Here is a 26,195-nt window from a genome sequence, read left to right as displayed (position 1 = left end):
TAAGCCAAAAGATTCCTGAACTAATGGAGGGCTTAAAAGGGCCATGACTCCCAAGCCAGAGAATTATTTTCTCAAACAGCTTCACTGATTCTGACAAAACACTTAAACCTCTGTGAGAATATTTTAAATTTACACTTTTAAACAAATGGAAATGTTTCTTTGAAACTTGCTTTCTTTAAATACATCTATTCCTTATGTTAGTTTGTGGCAAACATTTCACAACACACACATATATCAAAGCATCATGTTGAACACCTTAAATATATACAGTTTTTATTTGTCAATTAGAGACCCGGTGCACGAAATTTGTGCATGAAGTGGGGGGGTTCCCTCAGCTCAGCCTGCACACTCTCTAATTGCGGACCCCTTGGGGGATGTCCAACTGCCGGTTTAGGCCCAATCCCACAGGATGTCCTAAACCGGCAGTCAGACATCTCTCTCACAATCTGGGACCACTGGCTCCTAACTGCTCATCTGCCTGCCTGCCTGATCGCCCATAACTTCCCTCCCCTGCCGGCCTGGTTGCCCCTAACTGCCTCTGCCTGCCTGCCTGATTGCCCCCAACTGCCCTCCTCTGCTGGCCTATTTGGTTCTGATTGGTCAGTTTCTATGCCAATCAGCATCAAAAGCTCCTCCTCCTAGGCAGGCACTGGCTCTCCACAGCACCCAGATTTGGTTCTGATTGGTCGTGTCCTATACCAGTCAGCATCAAAAGCTCCACCTCGTAGACAGCCATTGGTTCTTCACAGAACCCACATTTGGTTCTAATTGGTCGGTTCCTATGCCAGTCAGCATCTCCAGGCCTATCACTGGGCCTGATCAGAGAGGTGGGGCTGAACAGCAGCCTTTGCCAGAGGCCGGGAGAGAAAGAAAGGCCCAGCCTCTGGCAAAGCCCAGAAAGAAAGAGGGAAAGAGTGAGGCAAGTACTGATCAACAGCTGCCACTGAGGCTGTGGATCAGACCTTGCCTCTCTCTCTGGGTCTCAGCCCCCTGGACAGTCAGTGCTAGGTCACCAGGCTGCAGCAGGGCAGTCAGTGCTGGGCTGTCACAGCAACCCAGCGCTTACTGAAGGATTTCCGGGTTAGTCAGCCTTTGGTCGTGATCTGTCGTTACAACCCTGGGCTTTAATATATTAGAATTATATCTGAATAAAAGCCAAGGGGAAAAAATGGTCTATTCATAAACAGTATCCTACATTAGCAAAGTTTTTCTGCCCAAATTCTCCTATATTCCCTTTTGCCTCCACTTCTCCTCCTGGAGATAACAATAGCACTTTCTAAAAATTGAATGGGTTATTAACCCTATGATCTCCTATTAACACCCTCACCACTTAATTCCTTGAACTGCTCTCTGTTTTCTTATCCAATACCTTGTTCTCAGCCCATCACCTGCACCCCAAATGGTCATATCAAGACCTTGTCATTAAAAATAACCAAAATCATTCCACAATCTTACTTTCAAACGTCCCACTCTTCCTCCACTACACTCTTATCTTCCCAGCTCATTCCCTTCACAATATCAATAATCCTTAGACCCCATGGACTCCTCCAATCCATTCATTTGACTATCTATATACTGTCATTCACTATCTTCTCATTATAATTTCTCAAATCCCTTGGCCTTCACTTGCTTTGTCATACACAAGTAGCAAAGCCCCAATCCTGGTTAAATGACAGTCACACCTTATTGGAGGTCTGCACTTATGAGTGCTCATGTGACTAGAGAAAAACACACAACAATGCTGATTGGCCTCAGTTGATCTCCATGATCACTAACCTCTAGTGAACCCTTAGTGCTACCTACATATTATCCTAAACCTTTCACTTTTTTACTCTTCTGAACTGCTATTTTATTTATTCTCGAACATAACTTCAAGACTCCAGAATCTGTTCCTTCAACTTTTCTCTCAACTAATAATCATTCTTCCTATTTCACTGAGAAAATAAAAACAATCAGAAGAGCGTCCAAAACTTCCCCAAACTGCACCTACCCTTGGACCTTTGCCCTTGTACTCTGCTTTCTTTCCTGTTATTATGGATGACATTTTCATTCTCCAAGCAAAGACCAATCCTTAATCTTTTCATCTGTGCCCTGGACTCATATGCTGTCCACTATCAATGATATTGCTCTAGCAAATTTTTCCTGTCTTTCCTGTAACATAATTTTTGCATATAAACAGGCTATATAATTTGTCCCATCTTAAAACAAAACAAAAAAACACCCCATTTCCTCCAGTTACTGATCCATTTCTCTCTATACAACATAATTGGTTAAAAGAAATAACCATATTCAGTGTCTCTAATCCTCTCTTCTTATTCTTTCTAAAATGTATTCTAATATGGCTTTTTCTACTAATTAAAACTGCTTTATCAAAATCATCAATGACCTCCATGTTGTTAAACCCAATTTTCAGGCCTCATCTACTTTCATGAGTCATAGTTAATCCTTTCTTACTCCTTTGAAATGTTATCTTCACTTGGCTTCCAGGCTTCGATTGTCTTCACACTCTCCTGGTTTTCCTCGTATTCTCTAGTAGCTCCTTCTCAGTTTCCTTGGCTGGTTCCTCCTCATCATATCAACTTCTTAATGTTGAAGTACCCCAGGGTTCAGTCCTTGGACTATTTCCTCTTTTGTGAACATTCAGTCCTTGGGTGACATCATTCAATCTCATAGCTTTATCTGATAATTCCCCAATTTTTATCTGTATGCCTGACCTTTCCCCTGAACTCCAGAGTCATATATCCAGCCTTATTAACCTTGCATTTTGGGTGTTTGACATTTCATATTAAACGCAAATAGCATAGCAATGATAGATATTTTTTCAAAAAATTATTTTATTTAAAAATTGCTAATATCATTACTATGATGTTTTTATTATAAGCTAGTCTATGATAGGCTAGTAAAATTTTTTAAAGTACAACAGACATCCATGTGGTCTTTAAGAATATAATCTTCAACCCAAAATTTTAGACTCAACTGAACTATCATATGAAGAAAATAGTGTTATCTTCAGACATACAAGAGATGTTCAGGGCTACAATTAAGGAAACCAAAGGAAAGTTCTGAAAATCAGTAACTTAAAAAAAATAGGCTTATATTTTTTTATATCCATATTTAAATGTTAAACTTACTTTCTTCATGCTGCTATCTGACCAACCTTCCATCCACAATACCTGGCATTTCTTATGCAATGCTGGATTACTCTCACAGTTTATTGTGAAGTTTAAATTTGCAGAATCCATTATCAAGACAATATGCAAGTTTTGCTGAATTCCTAAAAAATATATAAGAAAATTATAATTATGGACTATTACAGCAACAATAATTGGGGAAACGAACATATGGTCTGGTTTTACGAATTTAGCATTTCTGAAATAGAATAGTAGGAGCTATTTATTTAAAAAGCACAAGCTATGAAACAGCATTAGAGTATGATTTTTATTTTGGTTAAGAAATACTTGTGTGTGTGTGTATGTGTGTGTGCATACTAACAAAAAATATCCAGAAGGATATTCATGAAGAAGATACTATATTGCTGTTTTGTATGTTATTTATCAAATGTGATACTGGATTCTATTTTATAATTTTTCTATCAGACATTTTTGTTTCAATATTCACAAGCAAAATTGATATCTGGTTTTATTTTAAAATACATATTTTCCCTGTTTCAATATCAATGTTATTTTCCTTTCAAAAAAGAAATTTGGAGACTTTCCTAAATTTTCTATGTGCTGAAACAGTTTAAAATAGCATTGGGATGATGTTTCTTAAAGATGTGGTAGAACTGCCTTATAAACTTGAAGGATAGGGAAAGAAGGGTAGCTCTTGAACAACTTTTCCTATTTCATCAATATTAAAGGTTCTTTTAGAAAAATAAAGAAGGCAAATATAATAGTAATATGTGGGTGGTATTATTACCTTTATTTTTACGTATTCAATTTTAGATATATATAGTACACATAAAACTATTCCTTGTAATAATCGCAGGTTATTAAGTTTAAAAAATCTATAGAGTCTGGCACAAACTAAATACTTCATTAATTCTCTAAGATAGGAAGTACAAGCACTAATTTTACCACATGAAAATAAAGGCAGCAATGTACATTACCAAGCTTTCATTCTTTCCTTTTGCTAAAATTGTGCTAAAGTATTTTTATTATAGGTTAGCCTTTAAGCTATATTAATTGTTTTTTTTCTAAAAGCTCCACAAAAAAAGAAAAAAGTATAAATTACTAACTGGACCCAATATTTAAGAGACCTTTGTAATCTATAGAAAATAAAGTAGATTAAATGAATATTTATTTCACATGAACCAGAGGTTGAACTGATTAATAATTTGGATGTCACTTACTATATGTGAAGTAATTGAAGGTTGGTCCAAAAAATCCATCCTGTGAAGCCTGATCTTTAAGAGGCAACAGCAAGGGCTCTAACTCTTCAAGGGTATAGAGTCCGGGAACTTCACCTACAACAGACAATTACATTTCTTTTGAATTTTAGTTGCATTACACTAAATCAAGAATACATTTTCCATACACAATGCTTTTTCTAATTTTGTATTAAATAATCTGCCCCTATTCAATCTTTGTTTCCAAAAATACACAAACCTTATCATTTCAATATTACTCACAAATCTACATCTGCTGCCTTCATTTGATAAAATTCAAATTCCTAAGCAAACCATTCAAGACAGTTCATGATCAATCCATGTATCTGGCTTTCTAGGTTCTTTTTCAACACTCCTCCACAGGACCTTGTGTTCCAGCCTCAATAAACTTCTTCGTGGCCCATAAATATAATGAAATGCTCCCTCTTTCTGGAATATAAACCTACAGTTTTCCTCTGCTCCCTATCTTCCCCCAAAATTAGTGTTTATCTTTCAAGATATTACTTTGTCAACTGCTATTCCCACGAACCTTTCCTTACTAACCCTATGCTAAGTAATGGACTCTTTTCTCTTTCACATAATATCCAAACATATCACTGGTTAGCATTTATCACACCCTTTAATAATAAACAAATTACTTCCCTACCCTGCCAATTAGATCCTGAATTCCCAGAGGACAAATATTTGATCACATTCAATATTAACGGTAGGGCACTCTTAGCAAAGTATCAGGAACACAAACATTTGTTAGGTAAATAAATAAATACGTGAATGGATAGATAAATAAACTTGTATTCAGTATCGGAAGAACTAATCCACAAACTGCTACTAGCCAAAAGATTGATGAATGGCAAATGAAAGTTGATTAAGACTACAAGCATTTGATAGAGGGCCTGAACCAGGTCTCCTATTGATGCAGTATTTAGCACTGGGTCTGGCACATAATGGGTGTTTAATAAATATTTGTTAAACTAATATACTTATAGTTCACACGAACCTATAAAATTAAGTAAAAATTCTTTTGCTATACATCCAAAGCACTGCATTCATGTAGGGCTCATCACGGTCTGATTTCTACTTTTCTTTAGGCTCAACTCAGAGGTAACAGACCACTCACCATTCTGCAAGCTTGCACATATTCAAACACATGCATACATGTACCTATTTCATGTCTTTCTCTAAATTGCAGCCATACAAAAATACTTTTGATTCCTCAAGTTTAGCAAAAAAAGCTGGCTCTGCTTATATATTATACACAATGGGGAATAAGAATTTGAAATAAAATGAGAGACAAAGGCCTAATGAGTACTTTCTCTGGAAGTAGTTTTCAAATACATTTTTTGCCAAAAATGTTGGCAAAATAATTACTGAATTAATGTTTATCTGGATGTTTGCTTTCACAAAGAAAAAGAAAAAGTAAGGCTGGTCTACTATTTCATCTCAGACAAAATGAACAAGGTCTCCATCTAGTGACGACTTAAGCAATATGTAAGAATAAGAATATGCACCTTAAAAATAAAGAGGCTATTCTATAAAAAGACCACAAACATTCAAACTTACCACTTCCACTGTGCCATTACCCCTCAATTCTTTTAACAGAAATTGAACTACCGCTTGTCTAACTAGCTTCCTGGTCTATCCTTCTCATTTGGACACTAAAGTATACTAGCAGATACTTCATATTATAAATTAAAGGTGTTTTCTTTCAATCAAATCTGTTAAATTCTAAAGAAAAAACTACATTATTCAAAGCCTACCTCGCATGATATAAAACAAGTATTTATTAATAACTGAGTGAAACATGAGCATCATTTAACTTTGTCCTTGGGTCCCCATAATGGAAGAAACTATGCAGTTGAAACTCTTGGTCCAAGTTTAAAACTAAGCTACTACATACCAATGCTGTGAACATAATTATTCATTATAAAGAGATTCTGAAAAATAAAAGATGTGAGAAATTGCATGTATCCTTCCCAAGAAACTATCAAAAAGGTCAGGTGGTTCCAGAGAACACAGGAGTATACCATGATTTGAGAAAAATTAGATCCCATATTATCTGTATTCACATGTCCATATTAAGGCCATACCATATCCACTAAAGATGGACAGTGAGGTTCTACAAATATTTTACTGTAAATTATATTACATATTTCCTTACATACTAGTTATTTTATTTTTGTAGATTAAATTTCTACAGATAAAAAAAATTGCTATATCAAAGGTATGGTACATTTTTTAAATAAGTCAGTACTGGTTGATAAATTTCTCAAGGGGTTACAATAGATCACAGACCAACCAAAAGTAAGTAAGAGGGCCAATTTTTCAGCATATTCACCAATATTCAATGTTAAGAATCATGTTTATATAATTCTTCAATCTTTTGGTTTTACAGAAATTTCTCAATTCTGCTTTGAGCATGTTTAACCCCATGTCATCTTAATAAAAGCTATGCCAAAAATTCTCTGAAACATAATTTTGCACAAGATAATTTTACTGGCATATTTTTTACATTATTATAACTTTATTTTCTATGAATAGAAACCATCCACTTACCTGAAGACAAAAGGCTATTGATCATCTCCAAAAATGCAGGATGCACGAACTGGTGATCCTCAAGAAGTAAAACCACCTGTTGTGCTTCGACGCCTGCGAGATTCAGCACCTGCTCAAAAGAAAAATGTTTTGGGACAATTAAATATTTTTGGAATACTTAAAAACTTTAATTCTGTCTTTAAACTTAGTCACATTATTTCTTTCTTTATTTGTATATCCGTAATCAAAATTAAAAATCAAATGTTAGCTATACAGTTAGGAAAGTAAATCTAGCGCATGAACAAATACTATTTGGGGAAAATTTTAATTTTTTTTTTACTTTTATGTAATACTAGTGCCCCGGTGCACAGATTCATGCACATTGAAAGGAAGTTAATTAGAAGGTGGCCGGCAGGGCGGAACTGGGTGAGAAGGGCCGGACACGCCCTGGAGCCAACCTCCTACAGTCCCTCCCCGGCCGGCCACACCTGGGGCAACACTGCAGCTCGAAGGTGGTCTGCAGAGTGAGCGGGGTTCCTCCAGCAGATGGGGGTCCCTCAGCCTGGCCTGCAGGGATCGGACCAAAACCAGCAGGCCAACATCCTCCAAGGGGTCCCAGAGTGCGAGAGGACACTCTACAAAGTTGCTGTCGCTTCGGCAGCTCTTGTGTTGAGCATTTGCCCCCTTGTGGTCAATGCACATCATACCTACCGGCCAGTCAGCCAGTTGCTTAGCCTTTTACATATATATTAGAGGCCAGTGCACAGGTGGGGGCCCTAGGCCTGGGTGGCGATCAGGGCCTATTGGGGCCATCTCACCCAGTCCTGATTGGGGCCGGACAGGCCCTTCCCACTGCTGGACAGGGCCAGAGGGCTTGCTGGCTGCCGGACAGTGCCTGCCGAAAGGGGGGAGGGACAGGGGGAGGGATCATGGGAGGTTTGCAGGCTGTGGGGAGGGACTGGGGGAGGTTGGCTGTGGGAGCACACTGACCACCAAGGGGCAGCTCTTGCGTTGAGCATCTGCCCCCAGTGGTCAATGCGTGTCATAGAGACTGGTTGACCGGTCATTCTGGTCGTTCGGTCCTAACGGTTGCTTAGGCTTTTGTATCTATAGATATATCTATATGGCTATAGATATAAATTATTGTTGATAGTATTACAGATGTCTCCTATTTACCTCCCTTTTACCCCCCTCCTCCCAGTTGCAACCCACCCCCAGGTCTTCACCACTCTATTGCCTGTGTCTGTGGGCTATGCATATCCGAGATAATAAAAGGGTAATATGCAAATCGACCAAACCGCGGAACAACTGGTCACTATGATATGCACTGACCACCAGGGGGCAGATGGTCAATGCAGGAGCTGCCCCCTAGTTGTCAGTGCGCTCCCACAGGGGGAGCGCCGCTCAATCACAAGCTGGGCTGACGGCTGGCAAGCGCAGTGGAGGTGGTGGGAGCCTCTCCCGCCTCTGCGGAAGCACTAAGGATGTCCAACTGTGACAAGGATGTCCAACTGCAACATTAGTCAGTCGGATATCCCTCGAGGGCTCCCAGACTGCTAAAGGGCACAGGCCAGCCTGAGGGATTTCCCCACTGCCGCCGAGTGCACAAATGTTGTGCACCGGGCCTCTAGTAAGTATATAAGTTCTTTCGTCTATCTCTTCTCATCTCCCCAACCCCACATCAAAGTCAGTCTGTTCCATACTTCCGGGCTTCGGGTCTTTGTTATTCAACTCATTTTGTGCATTATATTCCACAAATAAGTGAGATCATGTGATATTTGTCTTTCTCAAATTAGCTTATTCCACTTAGCATAATATTCTCCAAGTCCAGGTCTTTTACTTCCTTGGTTAAGTTTATTCCTAGGTATCTTATTTTTTTGTTGCAATGGTAAATGAGGTTGTTTTTTTAGTTTCCCTTTCAGAGAGTTCATTATTGGTGTATAAAAATGTCATCAAGCCCTAACCGGTTTGGCTCAGTGGATAGAGCGTCGGCCTGCGGACTCAAGGGTCCCAGGTTCGATTCCGGTCAAGGGCATGTACCTTGGTTGCGGGCAAATCCCCAGTAAGGAGTGTGCAGGAGGCAGCTGATCGATGTTTCTCTCTCATCGATGTTTCTAACTCTCTATCCCTCTCTTCTCCTCTCTGTAAAAAATCAATAAAATATATTTTTAAAAAATGTCATCAATTTGTGGATGTTGATTTTGTATCCTGCTACCTTGCCAAGTTCATTACCTAAGTCTAGTAGTTTCCTGGTGTTGGCGTTAGGTTTAAGTACAATATCATGTGAACTGCAAATAATGTCAGTTTTACTTTCTCTTTTCTGAGTTGGATGCCTTTTATTTTTTCTTCTTGTCTGATTGCTGTGGGTAGGACTTCCAGTACTATGTTGAACAAGAGTGGTGAAAGCGGACAAAAGATAGAAAGTCATTCTTACATGTATCCACATACAGCCCATATAAATTCCTCCTTTTATTTCTTTTATGTCCATCTAACGTTCCATTCTGGGGTACCTGAGGGTTTGAAATTCTAATAGGAAATATTTTTCCTATCTGTCCATAATATGATTTTCTAATAAACATGGCAAAATCAAATAAAGCAAAAGATTGTAACTCACATGTTTGAGATCATTTTTGAACTGTTTGAGTTCATATCCTCTGGAAATCTTTGGGGAGAACAGCACTGCTCCATGCATATGACTGACTAAAGATGTGATGGTCCGACGGCCTACACCACTGCGTCCTGCTAACAGAAGTGAACCTCCGGGAAAGCTCAGCACTCTATCTATCCGAGACATATACTCCAGGACTTCTTGGAAAAGTAAAATATCTAAATTCTGGTTATCGCGTCCATAATGAATAAGACCCTTTTAAAAAAATCACAAAGAAAAATTTATAATTACTATAAGTCCCAATTGCATAATAAAAATATTAATATCTAGCTTAAGATGTTAACTTTTAAGGCACTCCAGAAAAGGAGTTAAGTGACTACATGTATTCTCACACTTTACATTTTATTTATGCAATAATCCAGCTTTACGGCACTTTCTAAGGAAAAACTTATATGTCACACAAGTTCAAGGGTCCACAGTAACCACCTCCTCTTGGACACAATTGCTATAATTAGTAAAAAGCAGTGTGAGCTGTCAGGTTCATTATAAAAACTTCAAAAGACCTTAAATTTACCAGTTGTTACAAATCAAATCAAATCAGTGTGCAAGACCAGATATAATAATCCTAAAATTCCAGAAACTAAGTGCCTAAAAAATATTATGTGAACTCTTGTTCTTCAAGATGAGTCAAAATCCCACACACAGGAAGGATGCACTGCCAGGAGCTGCGTGACACAGTGAAGAGAAAGAGAGAGGACAACTAGACCTCACATACTTAACTGTAAACATTTTCAACTTTGCAACATCCTTTCCAGGCAAAGCAATCAATTCACCAGACCACTGAAAACTTTTCTTGATATACAATCCGGGCTAATTTCCAATATAAATATTAATTTTTAAAGCTATCATATGTAATACTGTTTCTTCTTCTTTATTGTAATTAAATGTAAAACAAAACTGCCGAGGACAGTGCCATTCAAAGGTTCGGTGACCCAGCAGCATCAACATCACCTGCGAGCCTGTTAGAAATTCAGATTCTTTGGGCCCCACCTACTGAATCAGACTTCCTTGAGATGGGGCCCGGGAGTCAGTATATTTTCTAGTTCTTATGCTCACTAAAGTCTGACACCACTGCTCTAGGACGATATACCAATTAATATAAGTCCTTATTCATATTTCCAACACCATGTGTCTTAGCGATTTTATATGTTATCTGTGTAAGCACATGTGCGTGTAGTTAGATCTGCCACAACAAACCATTTTCCAAAATAACCAGCTTTGTATATTTTATAATCTTGTACTCCAAAATCTTTCAATAAATATTTTTAAATTGACTACAATAATAACCAAATTTAAGTTCATAACTGATATTATACCTTTTTAATAACATCCTTGAGTTCTGCAGAATTTAGAATTCCAAGTGGTTTTCCATGTGGAGGCAATGGTTGTCCTGGTGGAGCCCTTGTTACTGAATCATGTCGGGCTCCCCATGTAACATAGAAACTATCTGTAGAAATAAAGGATATTGTTTTAGGCTTGTTATTTGAAATGGAAGCATCAGTAAAGTACATTGCTCATTAAATTATTTTTAAGTTAATTAGTTCAAATAAGATCATATGCAAAAAGGCAAAGATACATTATTTTAAAGTGTGCCTTGGAAGACCAATAAGATAGTAAGATAAAAAGACTTAAACTGCTAGATCACTCTACCTGAAAACTAACTGATGGGATCCCTATTTTATCTTTGCATCCCTCTTCTCTTACCCCCCAAAATGACTCCCTCCCAACTTTCCCTATTATTCCCCTTCTACTCTGCCCCATTTTCCTTCTCTTTCTCCAGAATCTCCACGTGAAATTTATAGAATAAAAATAACATAAAATTCGCAATAAAATAAAATAATCTCAAAACTCTCCTTGAAAAAGAACATAGATCAATACTGCTAATAGTTCTAACTTCCAAAATGAATTTTTAAAATTAACCGAATTTTAATTAGAAAACAAAAATCCCACAGACTTCCCAGAAATTTATCTATAGCACTGTCCCTGTTACCAGTCAAGAAAAATCTGTTCACCATTCTATCCAACGTTTCCCCTCCCAATTCCTCTGGGAACTGTTCATCAAGTATCCTCCTTGTCACATGCCCAACTCAACCACAGCTTAATCTTTCCTAGACCCAAGGTACTTCATGTTCCTCTCCTTCACAATCACATTTCTTACAGTATCGTATTATTTTTCTTACATTATCTTCTACCTTCAGAAACCACTAAACTAAAACTCTTATCTGGGAACAATAATACCATCCTAATCACCAAGTCCAAATCTTTTTTTGTGGTCATTTTTTTGTGCAGCTTCTTACTGAGCCATTCTTATTGAATGTACTTATCAAGTCAAAATCACTACTTTTTTTTTTTTTTTAATCCTCAGCCAAGGATATTGTTTCCATTTTTAGAGAGACTGAAAGGGAGGGTGGGGAAGGGGAGAAACAGAGAGAGAGATCCATGTGAAAGAGACACATCCACTGGCTGCCTCCCACATGCACCCTGTCTGGGAGAGGGGGTGGGGGGAGCGAACCCGCAACCAAGGTACACGCCCTTGACAGAATCGAACCCTCAACCCTCCAGTCTGCCAGCCAACTCTCTAACCACTGAGCAAAACCAGGCAGGGCCAAAATCACAACCTCTTTTCCATTTTCTGTTTATTCCTTATATGTTTATTTTCCCTCAGATCTAATTCAGACTGTTATTCTTTAATTCTAAACATTCCTCTTGAATAATTTAAGCCTATTCTGTTGCTTAAATTATCAATTACTTACGTACCCAAAACCCATCCACTATCTCTAGGCAAGTCTCCCCAGCTTCAGTTTAGTCCCATGTTTCTAATTGCTTAGCAGACATATAATTCATGCATTCATTAATAAACACTCACCACACACCTGTATATAAACACTGTGTTTTGTTACAGATAAGTAGTGAGACAAACATGATCCCTACCTTTATAGAGCTATAAAATTTATGGTAATTCCCAAAAGACACTCAAAAAGTGTGCAAACATTCAAACACACATCTAAAATTAAACTCCTTATTTTTAATCCTCCTCATTTCTCCCCTAGACTCTGGTAGTAGCATCCTTCCCTTGTATCCCTGTCATAGGTCTCTGCCCCTTCAACTATATCCTCACTGCTACTAAAATAACACACACAAAACAAAATCTGATTGGTCCATAACACTCCAATATCACAGATTCCCACTGCCAAAACAAACACGATTCTGCTAATCAAGGCCTTCTGCAATCTGGTTGCACTGACTGCTTGAATCTTCTGTCTCCCTCTCTGCCCCATTATATACTCCAGCTTTCTCAAGCCTTGGGTTCTTTACACACTCTGTTTCCTGTCTGGGATGCCCTTCTCCTCTTCCTCACTTAATATACTCAACTTTTGCCCTGGCCAGATGGCTCAGTTGGGTGAAGCATCATCCCAACTGATGCTCCATCCACTGAGCAAAACTAGCCACGGCTAGCTACAGCGATTTTGAAAAAGAATAAAGCAGGAGAAGTCGGTCTAACCAATTTAAGACTTATGTTACTACAGCAATCAAGACAGTGTGGCAGAAAGGTAGCCTTTTCAACAAATGGTGCTGGAACAAGTGGACATCCATAAGCAAAGAAGTAAACCTTGACCTAAATCTCATTCTTTTTTTTTTTTAATCCTCACCCAAGGATATTTTCCCATTGATTTTTAGAAAGAGTGGAACAGAGAGGTAAAGACAGAGAGAAATATCGATGTGAACGAAACACATCAATTGGTTGCCTCCTGCATGAGCCCCGACCACGGCCCGGACTGGGGAGGGGCCTGCAACTGAGGTATGTGCCCTTGTGCCCTAGACCGGAATCAAACCTGGGACCCTTTAGTCCGCAGGCCATCGCTCTATCCACTGAGCCAAACTGGCTAGGGCTAAATCTCATTCTTTATACAAAAATTAACTCAAAGTAGACCATTGACTTAAAACATAAAACTATAGGGGGAAATCTTTAGAAACTAGAACTAGACAGAGTTATTACCAGACACCAAAGATCCTTTAAAAAACTTTAATTCATTGGGGTTCACAAAATGAAAACCTTTTCACCTGTGAAGGAACCTGTTAAGAAGATGAAAAGACAAGCTATAGAGTGAGAGAAAATATCTGCAAACCACAATTTGACAAAGGACTGGTATCTAGAATAATTATAACTCTCAAACTCAACAGTAAAAAAACAAAATAAACACTCTAATTAGAAAATGGGCAAAAGGCATGAAGAGACATTTCACTGAAGAGGATATACAGATGGCAAATGAGCCCATGAAAAGATGTTCAACTAAATTAGCTGTCAGCAAAATGCCTATTAAAACCACAAGGACATGAATACACACTTATCAGAATGGTTAGAATTAAAAAGTGACAATACCAAATGCTGGCAAGGATGCAAAGCAATTCTATCACTGATATATCACTGATGGGAATGTAAAATGATACAGCCACTATAAAACAGCATGGCAGTTTAAAGAACATAAGCATACAAGTACCATACAACCCTACAACCGTACTTGTTAGCATTTATCCCAGAGAAACAAAACTGTATATTTACACAAAAACCTGTATATGTGTTTATCACAGCTTTCTTCCTAATAGCAAAAAACTTAAAACAACCCAATGTCCTTCAACAAAATGATTAAAGAATTGTTAGTTCATCTGAATACCTACTCAGCAATAAAAAGGAACAAACTAATGAAGTATGCAACAACCTGCATATGTATATCTCCAGAGAATTATCCTGAGTGCAAATAAGATTATTGAAATGGCAATATTAAAGACAGAACAAACTGGTAGTTTCCATGGGGTGAACTACAGAAGGGTAACCTGACAGATCCTTATGGTGATGTTCTGTATCTTAAGTGCATCAATATCAATATCCTGGCTGTGATGTTGTACTATAAGTTTGTCAGATGTTACCACTGGGGAGACCCAAGTTAAAGACACATGTGCTCTCTCAGTATTAATTCTCACAACTGTATGTGAATCCATAATTATTTCAAATTAAAAATTAGTTTTTAAAGTTTCAAGGTAGCTTCCTCAAAAAAATTATTATTATATACCTCTTATCAAGCATTTATCCCAAATTATTCAGAAAAGTTGTACTGACTGTAAAACAATGCATGCTGTATTATAATTATCAGTTTAACAATCTACTTGCACAAATCTTTGTGGCATCTGAGCACATTAGCAATAGTTATAATTGCAAGCAATGACTTTCATATCTGTATCTGCAATCAGATTACAAGTATTTTGGGGCACAAGAATATGTCTGGTTTATTTTTTCAAGTCCCAATATTAAGTTTTATTAGTAAATTGATATTTCTCTATATGAAAATCTTATTTTCCTAGATCTAACATATATCAACCCTTCACTGAAAAGTAAACTATTGAGGACCAGCTGGTTTGGCTCAGTGGATAGGGCGTTGGCCTGCAGACTGAAGGGTCCTGGGTTCGATTCCAGTCAAGGGCACATGCCCGGGTTGCAGGCTCAATCCCCAGTAGGGGTCTTGCAGGATGCAGCTGATCAATGATTCTCTCATATCATTGATGTTTCTATCACTCGATCCCTCTCCCTTCCTCTCTTAAATCAATAAAAATATTTTTTTAAAAAAAGAAAAGTAAAATACTGAGAAAAAAACCCATATAATATTTGAGTCCTACATAGGAGAATTCAGATACCTAATAAGACACTGATATCATCTAATTCCCGAAAGATATGCCAGTTTCTTTATAAAAAGAAATTTTCAGACTAAGAAAAAATGCACCATTTAAGAACCAAAGGCTTTTCACACTAAGCCACGACACTACAGGCCACAAGGCAAAAACCCTCACTGAAAATCAAGCCAACCAGGCTTCTCTCAGCATTTCAACCTACCTTAGGTTCTCCTGACTTATTTTCTGATTTCAAAACTCAAGAAGCACCTAGAAAATTACTCCTAGCATCTCAACATCCTTCTCATCTTCATAATTTCGGCTTATGTAACATGACCCTGGGACCAATATTGAATCCAGAAATGTACAAGGTGGGGCAAAAGTAGGTTTACAGTTGTGAGTACATGAAATAGTTTATTCTTGCATTATTTATTAATTATTGTATTATTTTCCATACAAACTATAAGCCTTACCTGTGCCCCAGGCCCTGTATAGAATGTATTATATAAAATATTTTTGAAGCCTCGCTTTACAATCTGATAGAACAGAAACTCATTTTGTAGCTTAAAAGTAGTTATATTAAGAAATATTTCCACAATACGGTCCTTTTTTTATCAAAAGTCTTTTCACCATGATGATTTTGATCACATGCATTATTCCTACAGCAATTTTCAAAATGCAAATTTGTTATTAAGCAGTAATAATTGCAAATGCAACATAGCTGCTTTGACTATGGAATATTATGCTTTGTTTACCATAACAATGAGTGAAGCTATTAACAAAAATAAGTAGTTCTGTGCTGACATTATGAACAGTGACAGGAATGAGAATGGCCATTACTTTCAAGCTAAAGTTCTCTGTAATCAAATATGGATTTTCACAATAATTTTTAAGTTTCATACATATATAACTATTAAAAACTTCATTAGTAAAACTCCTTCAGGGAATACAATTTTGAATTGCAAATGTAAAATGCTATGGCCAGAAACCTTTCTTCCCCCAGAAAAACAATTATTGTCATCATAGTTTGTGTGGAATATAATTACTGACATCTAGCAAAAAATAACAGAGCAACCCCTGATGATTAAAATTATCTGAAATTTTTATTTGTTTAGACATACACAATCATGTTACTAGTAAACTGAAGTTCTCATAACATTTATATATTTACATAAACTCAGTATCTATATTACCTGCCATATTGTCTAATACATCTGACCCCCAATCTCCTTGAAACACTGATGTTAAAATGTTGTCAAATAAATGAAGTTCCTTTGCACCAACAATTTTGTCACGAAATAAGCGCCGTGCTTCATATGCTACAATTTCTAATACATAATCTAGTGGATGGTTTGACGATCCTAAAAAAGGCAAAATTTTCTTCAATTGTAATAAAATTAAAATGACTTAAAAGTGGTCAGTTTCAGCATATTATTAGAAATAGTGAAAATCTACATACCATAATTTTGGCATCAGACAAATAGAAAAAAAGAGAAAAAGAAGTTTAAATTCATTGGGTTAACAAGTTCGTAAATTTTTCTATTATTTAAAGTTAGGCACTATTATCTCTAGTTGTTCAATAAAAATATCAATCCCAAAAAGCATATGAAATATGATTTGGTTACAAAGAATAATAATTTAATTTTTCCCAAAACCATGTTTTAATCATGGTAATCATGAATAGTTTATATGGGAAAACATATAAAATATTATAATTTTAATTTTAATGTTCATTAAATTACATTAATATTATTTCACTTACAGTTTTTTTAAATACCATAAATAGTTACAATATTCATTTAACGTAGCTATCACAAACAATAGATAGCGTAAAGATACACACAGACACACAAACACACTATGGCATTCTAAGAAAGATAAGTGATTTGAAATCATGAAAGCAAAACTTACCTCCTTCTAAGTCATATCTGAATAAGCCAAGAACCCACTGGGTAAGAATGCAAGGTGTAAAAATATAGTGACTATAATCGTCAACTGTAAATTTGGCCCGCACCTGTAAAAGAAAATACAGTAAATCATCTGACTACTTTTCAGTTATGTAGATTCACAGAAATGCCAGTTTCTACCAGTGGATGGGACTGTATTTCAATGTAATTGACTTCCTTAGTTATCTTATATATTATATTTTATGAAGTTAAAAACATTACATAAGAAGTGTTGTTCATAGGCTTTGACAAACTGCCAAAAAATAAAATACTAATAAAATAAAATGCTAAAAAGTGCTTCTAAAGAAAGAAATTCAAACCTAAGCTTTATGAAATGGTGGTTGTAATTCCAAGGCACTCACAGATCCAGGTAAGACCCATTTTCTAATGGCGGGAACCACAGAGCTAGTTAACTCATGTTCAAGAAGCCATTGAACTTTTAACACATCGAAGTGTCACTCTCTAATAGATAACCAGTAAAGAGCCTGTCCCTTCCTCCCTGTGGACAGAGCCACTGCTCTTATTCTGGCCTTGATCATTGAACATTTGAATTAAAATTTTTAAATAGAAGGAATTTATTGCTTTCTAACTTATCTTTCCCTACTTCTACTTCAATACTATGAAAAGCAACTTCCACAAACACTTTCCTAACTTTCACATACTATTCGCTTTACCCAGGAAAACCTTTCATCTCCAGCCACTTTGCAAATTTCTATTCATTTTACAAAATTCAAATCACATTTCACCTCCCCTTAACTACCACACACAACAAAGTCATATATTCCTTCTCTACACTTTCTCTGTACCTTATATATACTGTTGTCATACTTGTGACACTGTCTTAATAGTGTATTTGTATGACTAGGTCCCTCATTAGACTGTGAGCCTCAAAAGAACAGAGACTCAGTCATCTTTGCATCCCTACGATTAGTGCGGAAAGAGACTGTACTCAGTAAACGTCTTCTGCCATTCCTTTTTTTTTTTTAATATATTTCATTGATTTTTTACAGAGAGGAAGGGAGAGGGATAGAGAGTTAGAAACATCAATGAGAGAGAAACATCGATCAGCTTCCTCCTGCACACCTCCTACTGGAGATGTGCCCGCAACCAAGGTACGTGCCCTTGACCGGAATCGAACCTGGGACCTTTCAGTCCACAGGCCGACGCTCTAGCCACTGAGCCAAACCGGTTAGGGCGTCTTCTGCCATTCTTAATGCCTGTTTTTAAGCATCATCCCACTGCATCAAAGAAGGATACTGTAGACATTTCATCACAGGTAACAAGGAAAACAAAAAACAAAACAAAACAAAAAAACATCAAACACTACCCTTGGGTTTGAAGCTGGGAGATAGCAACTAACAGAACTCAAGAGAAAGATCTAGTTTTGGAAAAAGGTGAACTCCATTCTCAATTTGAGCTGATAGAAGAATAACCATCCATCCACTAATTCATCCAGTCAATATTTACTGGGTGTCTACTTGAAAATGCCAGGGAATACAATAGTGAATAAAGCACAAAGAGCATCTGCCCTCACAGAGCTGACCCTCTAGTTAAAAGGTCTAACAAACAACAAGAAGAGAAAGTCTGAACATCAACATAGCACAAGATTAAAGATCGTCCTTTGAAGTGATACAAACAGACATGAAAAACACGATGTACTATAAATAAAGATATACCTGCTCATACACTTGTACCATAGATCCTGCTAAGAGAGAAATTTTTGATGAAGAACCCCAAATAGAATGATTCTTCAAATTTTTATGTAAAACTGGTTCCAAATATGCCCCATAAATTGTCTGTAATTGCTCTCTTTCTGGGTAACTGAAAAAGAAAGTTAAAATAAATATTTTTTAAAAGAAGCTGAAATAAATCATTAATCTAAATTATTATTTTAATGTTAGGTTATAGCAGTGGTTTTCAAACTGTGCTGCTTTGAGATCTAGTTGCCTCCGAAATTTACTCAGGGGCTAAGGCCAAGCTCAAAGTCCCTATTCTCACTTCAACCAAATTAGATCCCTAATTATCTGTTGTAAAATACTGAGGGTCCTAATTGAGGATTCCAACAAAATTACTTAACAAATATAACTGATTGAAAATCACTGATCTTTAGAAAAGGATAAAAGGAAAATTTTCCCTAAGATAAGGCACTTTGAGTTATGAAGAGCCTGTACGTAGAGCAGTAATCCACCTCAGAACTAAAAGTAGAACTAATACAACAAATAAAACCAAACTCCCCCAAACTAAAATCTCATTTTTTAAAATATATTTCTTTATTGATTTCAGAGAGGAAGGGATAAGGAGACAGAGCTAGAAACATCAATGATGAGAGAGAATCATTGATCGGCTGCCTCCGGCACACCCCTTACTGGGGATTAAGCCGACAACCCAGGCATATGCCCTTGGCTGGAATCAAACCTGGGACCCTTCAGTTCACAGGATGACGCTCTATCCACTGAGCCAAGCTAAAATCTATCTCAATACAGCTTAATCGGTGGCTGTACCATTTTTGAAAGAAGAATGTTAATATATGTTACAATTAGCATGAAAACATAAAACCTAGATTTTATAAGGCAAAATATATCAGAGAATGTAGTGCCATAAGCATAAAATTGCAAATTCCTGTAACAGTTATGGACCAGGGAGATGGGTAGATGTACTATTAGAGTAATGCCGTCAGTCACAAACATAACCTAACTTTACTTTCTTCAGATTTAAATTATCTGTTTATGCCATTAGCTTATTTTTTCTCAATAGAGAGTGCATCAGGCTGCCGAATGAAGGGTCCTTGGGCTCGATTCTGGTCAAGGGCACATGCCCAGGTTGCAGGCTCAATTCCCAATAGAGAGCGTGCAGGAGACAGCCAATCAATGAGTTCTCTCTCATCATTGATGTGTCTATCTCTCTCTCCCTGACTCTTCCTCTCTGAAATGAAATTAAATATTCTATATAATAAAAGTGTAGTATGCAAATTATCCCCTTGACCGGGAGTTCCTACAGGAGTTCGACCAGGGGGCTGGGCCAGCAGGGGGAAGGGAGGGAGGCCCCATCTGGTGGCAGCAGGAGGCCCCAGCTGGTGGCGGCAGCGGCAGGTGGCCAGGGGGAGGGAGGGAGGCCCCAACCAGTGGCGGTGGCGGTGGCAGCAGGCAGTCAGGGGAAGAGAGGAAGTATCCAGACGGCAGCCAGCAGCTGCTAGGGACCCTACCACTAGGCCTCTAGTCTATCTTCTATACTAATAAAAGGGTAATATGCAAATTAGACCAGGCATCTTCCAGATGTCCTCCCGGACAAAGCCACAGCGGCCGTGGCTGAGGCAGAGGTGGTTAGGGGCAATCAGGACAGTCGGTGATAGAGGGCGGCGCCCCAACCCCCTGATCGGCCCTGCTCTGTGTGTGACAGGGGCAGTGCCCCAACTCTCCTATAGGCCCTACTCTGTGAGTGACAGGTGGGAGCTCCCCAACCCCCTGATCGACCCTGCTCTGTGCGTGACAGGGGGGAGCTCCCCAACCCCATGATTGACCCTGCTCTGTGCGTGACAGCGGGGAGCCCCAACCCCCTGATCGGCCCTACTCTGTGCGTGACAGGGGGTGGCGCCGCAACCTCCCCATCGACCCTGCCTTGAGTGTGACAGGGGGCGGTGCCCAACCCCCCAATCGGCCCTACCCTGAGCATGACTGAGGGTGGCATCACAACCTCCCAATCCGCCCTGCTCTGTGCATGACAGGGGGCAGCGCCCCAACTCCCCAATCGGCCCTGCTCTGAGCCCAACCAGGGGCTGCACCTAGGGATTAGGCCTGCCCTCTGCCACCTGGGAGCAGACCTAAGCCAGTAGGTTGTTATCTCCTGAGGGGTCCCAGACTGCGAGAGGGCACAGGCCGGGCTAAGGGACCCCCCCTCCCCCCCGAGTACACAAATTTTTGTGCACCGGGCCTCTAGTATATATAAATAAAAGCCTAAGCAACGGCCAACCAGTCAACAGATCGCTATGACATGCACTGACCACCAGGGAGCAGACACTCAACGCAGGAGCTGCCTCCTTGTGATCAGTGCGCTCCCACAGCCAACCTCCCACGGTCCCTCCCCCTGTCAAGAGGGCCCCGGTTGGCCCCAGTCACCAGCCAGGCCGAGGGACCCCACCCATGCACAAATGCATGCACCGGGCCTCTAGTATTTTAAGTAAATAAATAATCTATTTCGTTATCTTTATAAAATTTAATAGTGTTTTTGTTTTATAAAATCATAAAACATTTAAATCTAAAATGTACCATTTTGATTCCTGATATTGCTATTTTAGAACAAAGAAAATACAAAACAGTTCTATTTTATTTCTAATATATAAGAAGTGTTGATTAAAAAAGCCTTTATCCTAAATTATTGCATATAGCTTGAGAAGGGCAGGAGCTTAAGTTTAGACTATTTGTATATGCTACATTTTGAAGAAATATCACTAATGATACCTTTAATAAAATGCAAATATGTCTCCCCAAGTAAAAAATAAATTTAAAACCCTTAGATACATACTCTATAGCACAAAGACGAACAATAGAAGTAAATCTGGTAGTAAGCTTATGTCTTCCCAGTCTTCCTCCAGCTGACATAGATGCCACAATTTGAATATTTTCTAAACCAACCCATTCCAAATTTTCATCATAAAATCCTTGATATGTCAATACCTATTTTAAAGCAAATTTAAAAATAAAAGTTTAATGCTTAAGATTTTCTAATCATGATATATTTTTGCATAAAATTCAATTATTTCCAAATGTAATCATCATCTTCTACCTATCTCAAGAATTAAAAATTGAAATATACTTTAAATTCTTATATCATTGAAAGATAACACTGTTCAAGACTGTGTTCAGACTGTCAAACCTCAGTGGGAAGGCAAGAGGAGGGCTGGAGGGTGAGGGTAAGAGATCAACCAATGGACTTTATGCATACATATAAGCATAACCAATGAACACAGAAACTAGGGGGGTGAGGGCATGTGCCAGGGGGGCAGGGAGGTAGAAGAGGGTTGGTCGGGGGGAGGTCAATGGGGGGAAAAGGAGACATACGCAATACTATATGTAATACTTTAAACAATAAAATAAAACTTTAAAGAAAAAGAAAAAAAGACTGTGTTCAATGAATGTTAGCTGAATTACTATCTTTTCAAATGCTTTCTCTCTAATAAACAGTAAAATCCAGATGATAGTATAAATCCACCAGCAATTATTTTTTAAAAAGTGAAAGAAATCAGAAAAAAGCATAAGAAAAAAAAATTTTGGGTTTGTTTTATAAGTATTTTATTCTTTTTGTAGTAATGTAGTAAATGTAGAGTTGCAGACATATAAGCATATAAGTTCTAATTTAGAATTTAGGGTTTCTAATGTGATGTAAATCAGATAAAGAAATAAAATCTTCCACACTGACTGAGAATGTATGGTCTCCAATACCTACACAGGTAGAGAGGGAGACTAATGAACTAAAGCAGCCAGAAGGGGCATGCCTGAGGAAGTCTAACTGCTCTCAGAATGCAAACCTAAAAAACTGAAAACTTCCCCAACTCCAGCACCATCCTCAGCTTCTGCTTTCCTCCTTCTAGGAATGAAGGATATGTAATAGGTATAGAGCAGTGGTTCTCAACCTTCCTAATGCCGCGACCTTTTAATATAGTTCCTCATGTTGTGGTGACCCCCAACCATAAAATTATTTTCGTTGCTACTTCATAACTGTAATTTTGCTACTGTTATGAATCGTAATGTAAATATCTGATATGCAGGATGTATTTTCATTGTTACAAATTGAACGTAATTAAAGCATAGTGATTAATCACAAAAACAATATGTAATTATATATGTGTTTTCTGATGGTCTTAGGCTACCCCTGTGAAAGGGTCGTTCGACCCCCAAAGGGGTCGCGACCCACAGGTTGAGAACTGCTGGTATGGAGTAAAGGCTGCTTTTACTCTTCTTGTTATATATCAACTTGATGTAATACTAACTTCTACATGGAGGAAGATCAAAGAAAGTAGACCTGGAACAAAACTGAGATGCCTCAAGAGTTTAATTTCCCATGACACATGCTAGATAAAACTGACTCTAAGGAAGAAAGCAGAAATTTTTCTAGAGTGACGGAAGAGCAGAGGCTGGATGGACGTGGGCAAAGGTGGGGAAAATGGGGATATCTGTAATAGTGTCAACAATAAAAATAAAGTTAAAAAAATTAATGAAACTAAGCTGGTTTACAATTATATCAAAACACTTCAAGTGATAAGGCTCACCTGTTGCAGAAAAGCTACCAAAGTACTGGTGCCCCATTTGTCAAGTTTGGGTAGGTTGATATCTTTTAAGTACAAAACAAGTCTTTCACAGTCTTTGGGTCTGTATACTCGACCAGTATTAGTACTGATGACCATGCATGTCTGGCTCAGTTTCTGCAGGAGATGTCGAGACGTAGTTTGTGCACTGCAGTGAACCGTAGCAATCTGAGTGGACCGGAGTTGGGAAAAGGCATACCTCAGCAGCATCCTATGGAAGGTGTATGACATTTGACTTTGAAAATACAACCAATAAGATACTCTTTATATTCAATATAAAAGTTCTCTTTTATAAACATTTCATTTTCTAAAATATGTATGATGATGTTTAAGGAGAAATGGTAAAATGGATATGGTAACTTTCTAATTTTTAGACTGGAAAAAATATATTCATATTTTAAGGCAATCCTGGGACTCTTTCAACAACAACAAAGTTTTTAGAAATAAGTTCATTTCATAAAGTATATATTAAAGATACCAACTGTTTCTCCACAGTTAAAGAGGATATTTTAAGATATTAAGATCTCCAAGTTGGGAAAAATTACTATGAGTTGATAGAATTTTTTAATTACTACTAGAAATGTGAAACTAATAATCTTTGTCTCATTTATCTCCAGAAACTATACTCACAAACACTAAAAATGGGCTGGATTCCACTGAATAAAAAGCTATTTTCAAATAGAGATCTAATGTCAAAATTCACTTTTTATAAAATAAAGCAAATGCTAATTTGTGAGTACATCTAAGGTATATTCATTTTTTGTTGTGATTTTATGAACAGATTCTTTTATAAGTATCTTCTAGATTATTCTATTTCCATTAGAAAATACATAACCTGGCAGAAAAAAAAAACATATTATTCTCCATAGTCATATTATTTTTACAAGTAGTGGCAATGAAAGAGTCCTTCATGAAAATAGAAGTGCTAGTTTAACATAAATAAATAAATAAATAAATAAATAAATAAGAAAGAAAGAAAGAAAGAAAGAAAGAAAGAAAGAAAGAAAAGCTATTAAATCATTTTAAAAGAGGAGAGAAGCACAATTCACAATGTACACCTCCATCAACATTTTTTGCTCTTACCCTTTGCCACATCCTTCTGGTCCTACAAGAATAAATGGCTGTTTAGTGTCAGAACTTAACCAGGGTTTGAAATAGTCTAGACCTCGCTGCATGTCAGGAGTCTGGATGACTGGAAGTGTTTGGACATTGCTGAAATCATCAGCAGTCAAATTTTCCGGCTTCTTCGACACATATGATGCTAATCGACCTTGACTCGGGTCATAGTAGGTGTCCATTGGTTTGTGAGCATCTGGAGGAGATTCTCGTGCCCAATTAAAAACCTTAAGAGGAAAAGTTGTGACAGAGTATGTGAAATTTTAATTCTTAAAAGTAAATGTCCCAAAGAGAAACATCTTAGTTCAAACAAGTTCACATACTATAAATCTACTAAATATCTTTTATCATTAAGTAACATTTTATCTCAAATATTCCCTCAACGATCGTTTAAGCAAATAAATGTCAGTACTTTACATATACACCAAGGTATAAAAATATTCATTTTTTAATTGATTTCTTATGAACACTAAATTATAAATTACATAATGTAGTAATCCTAACCTAGACCCTTCATTTCCACCATGTTCAATCACAATGTTACCACCATTGTTCATTGCTCTCTACCTGTTATTCCTCTTTCTCACTTTAAAAACTGTTATTTTCCAAGATATAAAGCAGAGTTAGCTCCTACTGGTACTTTTCAACATCTTTATTATGAGCTTTGGCAAGAGAATATCTGCCTAAATGCAATATATCTTGTGGCATTGAGTAGTAACAATGAGAAATAGTTGGCAACAGAATGACCATGGAAAGGGAAACAATAGAGAAAGTAATAAATGATATCGAAAAAGAAACCAAATGATAAAAATTAAGAAATATAATGTTGGAGTCAACTCAAAGGAACTTATGTTCAATTATTTCAACTAAAGCCAATAGAAAGAAATCCCTTAACATGTAGAATTCAGTTTTATAAACAGCTTAGGTAAACTATATCTTTACATTTATTTAAACAAATATTTATAATGTTTAATACATCTTAGCAATCCTAATGCTAAAACTGTTCTGGTTAAACAAATGATTTTAAAAATTTATTATTCTAAGATTAAAAAGAAATAATTATATTTATTCACATAGCAAAGTAGGTTCAAAATGTCTAACAAAAAATATTTGTTGCAAATTTTATTCTATTATAATGTAATTATATACAATTTTAATAATATAAAATACAAACTAGTTCAAAACAGAAATATAAGTATACATGCGTAAGTATGTACATGTATTTAAGTGCATTATTATTCTAGTGAATGCATAATTTCAAAATTAAAAGTTCTGTACCTTATAGTTATAGGTAATTTTGGCAATTAAGAGTCAATGAAAAAATTTTTTTAATATGCACTGAATATAGGCTTTAAATTGTATTACCTCTCTGGTGAATTCCAGGCGTGATTTCATATTCAGATTTCCACCAAGTCCCCTTATGAGATTTATAATAAATTGATCATGATCTCTGCATCCATGTAGATGTGACAAACCATTCATCACAGTCCCAACCAAACTTGTTTCTACCACATAGTCATTCTGTTATTTAAAATCCATGGTACAGACAAAAGGCAATTAATTAGTCAACTCAGAACATACAGATTG

At 37.2% G+C, this 26,195-nt stretch overlaps 1 protein-coding gene across 3 annotated transcripts in view; it reads right to left on the bottom strand.

The window, feature by feature from the left end:
* The window catches only part of DYNC2H1 (dynein cytoplasmic 2 heavy chain 1), a 305,024-nt gene that overhangs the window by 184,117 nt on the left and 94,712 nt on the right, over positions 1-26,195 (bottom strand). For 2 of the 3 annotated variants that reach the window (XM_059707921.1, XM_059707922.1), the window contains exons 41-52: positions 25,974-26,129; positions 24,576-24,835; positions 23,457-23,703; positions 21,713-21,864; positions 18,871-19,015; positions 17,160-17,262; positions 16,442-16,609; positions 10,904-11,034; positions 9,534-9,782; positions 6,941-7,049; positions 4,352-4,465; positions 3,132-3,274 (exon numbers count right to left, since the gene is read on the bottom strand). In XM_059707921.1, coding sequence (XP_059563904.1) covers positions 3,132-3,274; positions 4,352-4,465; positions 6,941-7,049; positions 9,534-9,782; positions 10,904-11,034; positions 16,442-16,609; positions 17,160-17,262; positions 18,871-19,015; positions 21,713-21,864; positions 23,457-23,703; positions 24,576-24,835; positions 25,974-26,129 — 1,977 coding nt within the window. The remainder of the gene's footprint in view (positions 1-3,131; positions 3,275-4,351; positions 4,466-6,940; positions 7,050-9,533; positions 9,783-10,903; positions 11,035-16,441; positions 16,610-17,159; positions 17,263-18,870; positions 19,016-21,712; positions 21,865-23,456; positions 23,704-24,575; positions 24,836-25,973; positions 26,130-26,195) is intronic. The other variant, XM_059707923.1, reaches the window with a different exon arrangement.

The sequence above is a fragment of the Myotis daubentonii genome, chromosome 9, assembly GCF_963259705.1.
Source record: "Myotis daubentonii chromosome 9, mMyoDau2.1, whole genome shotgun sequence".
Taxonomy (NCBI): Eukaryota; Metazoa; Chordata; class Mammalia; order Chiroptera; family Vespertilionidae; genus Myotis; species Myotis daubentonii.
This window is presented reverse-complemented; position numbering and strand designations above follow the sequence as displayed.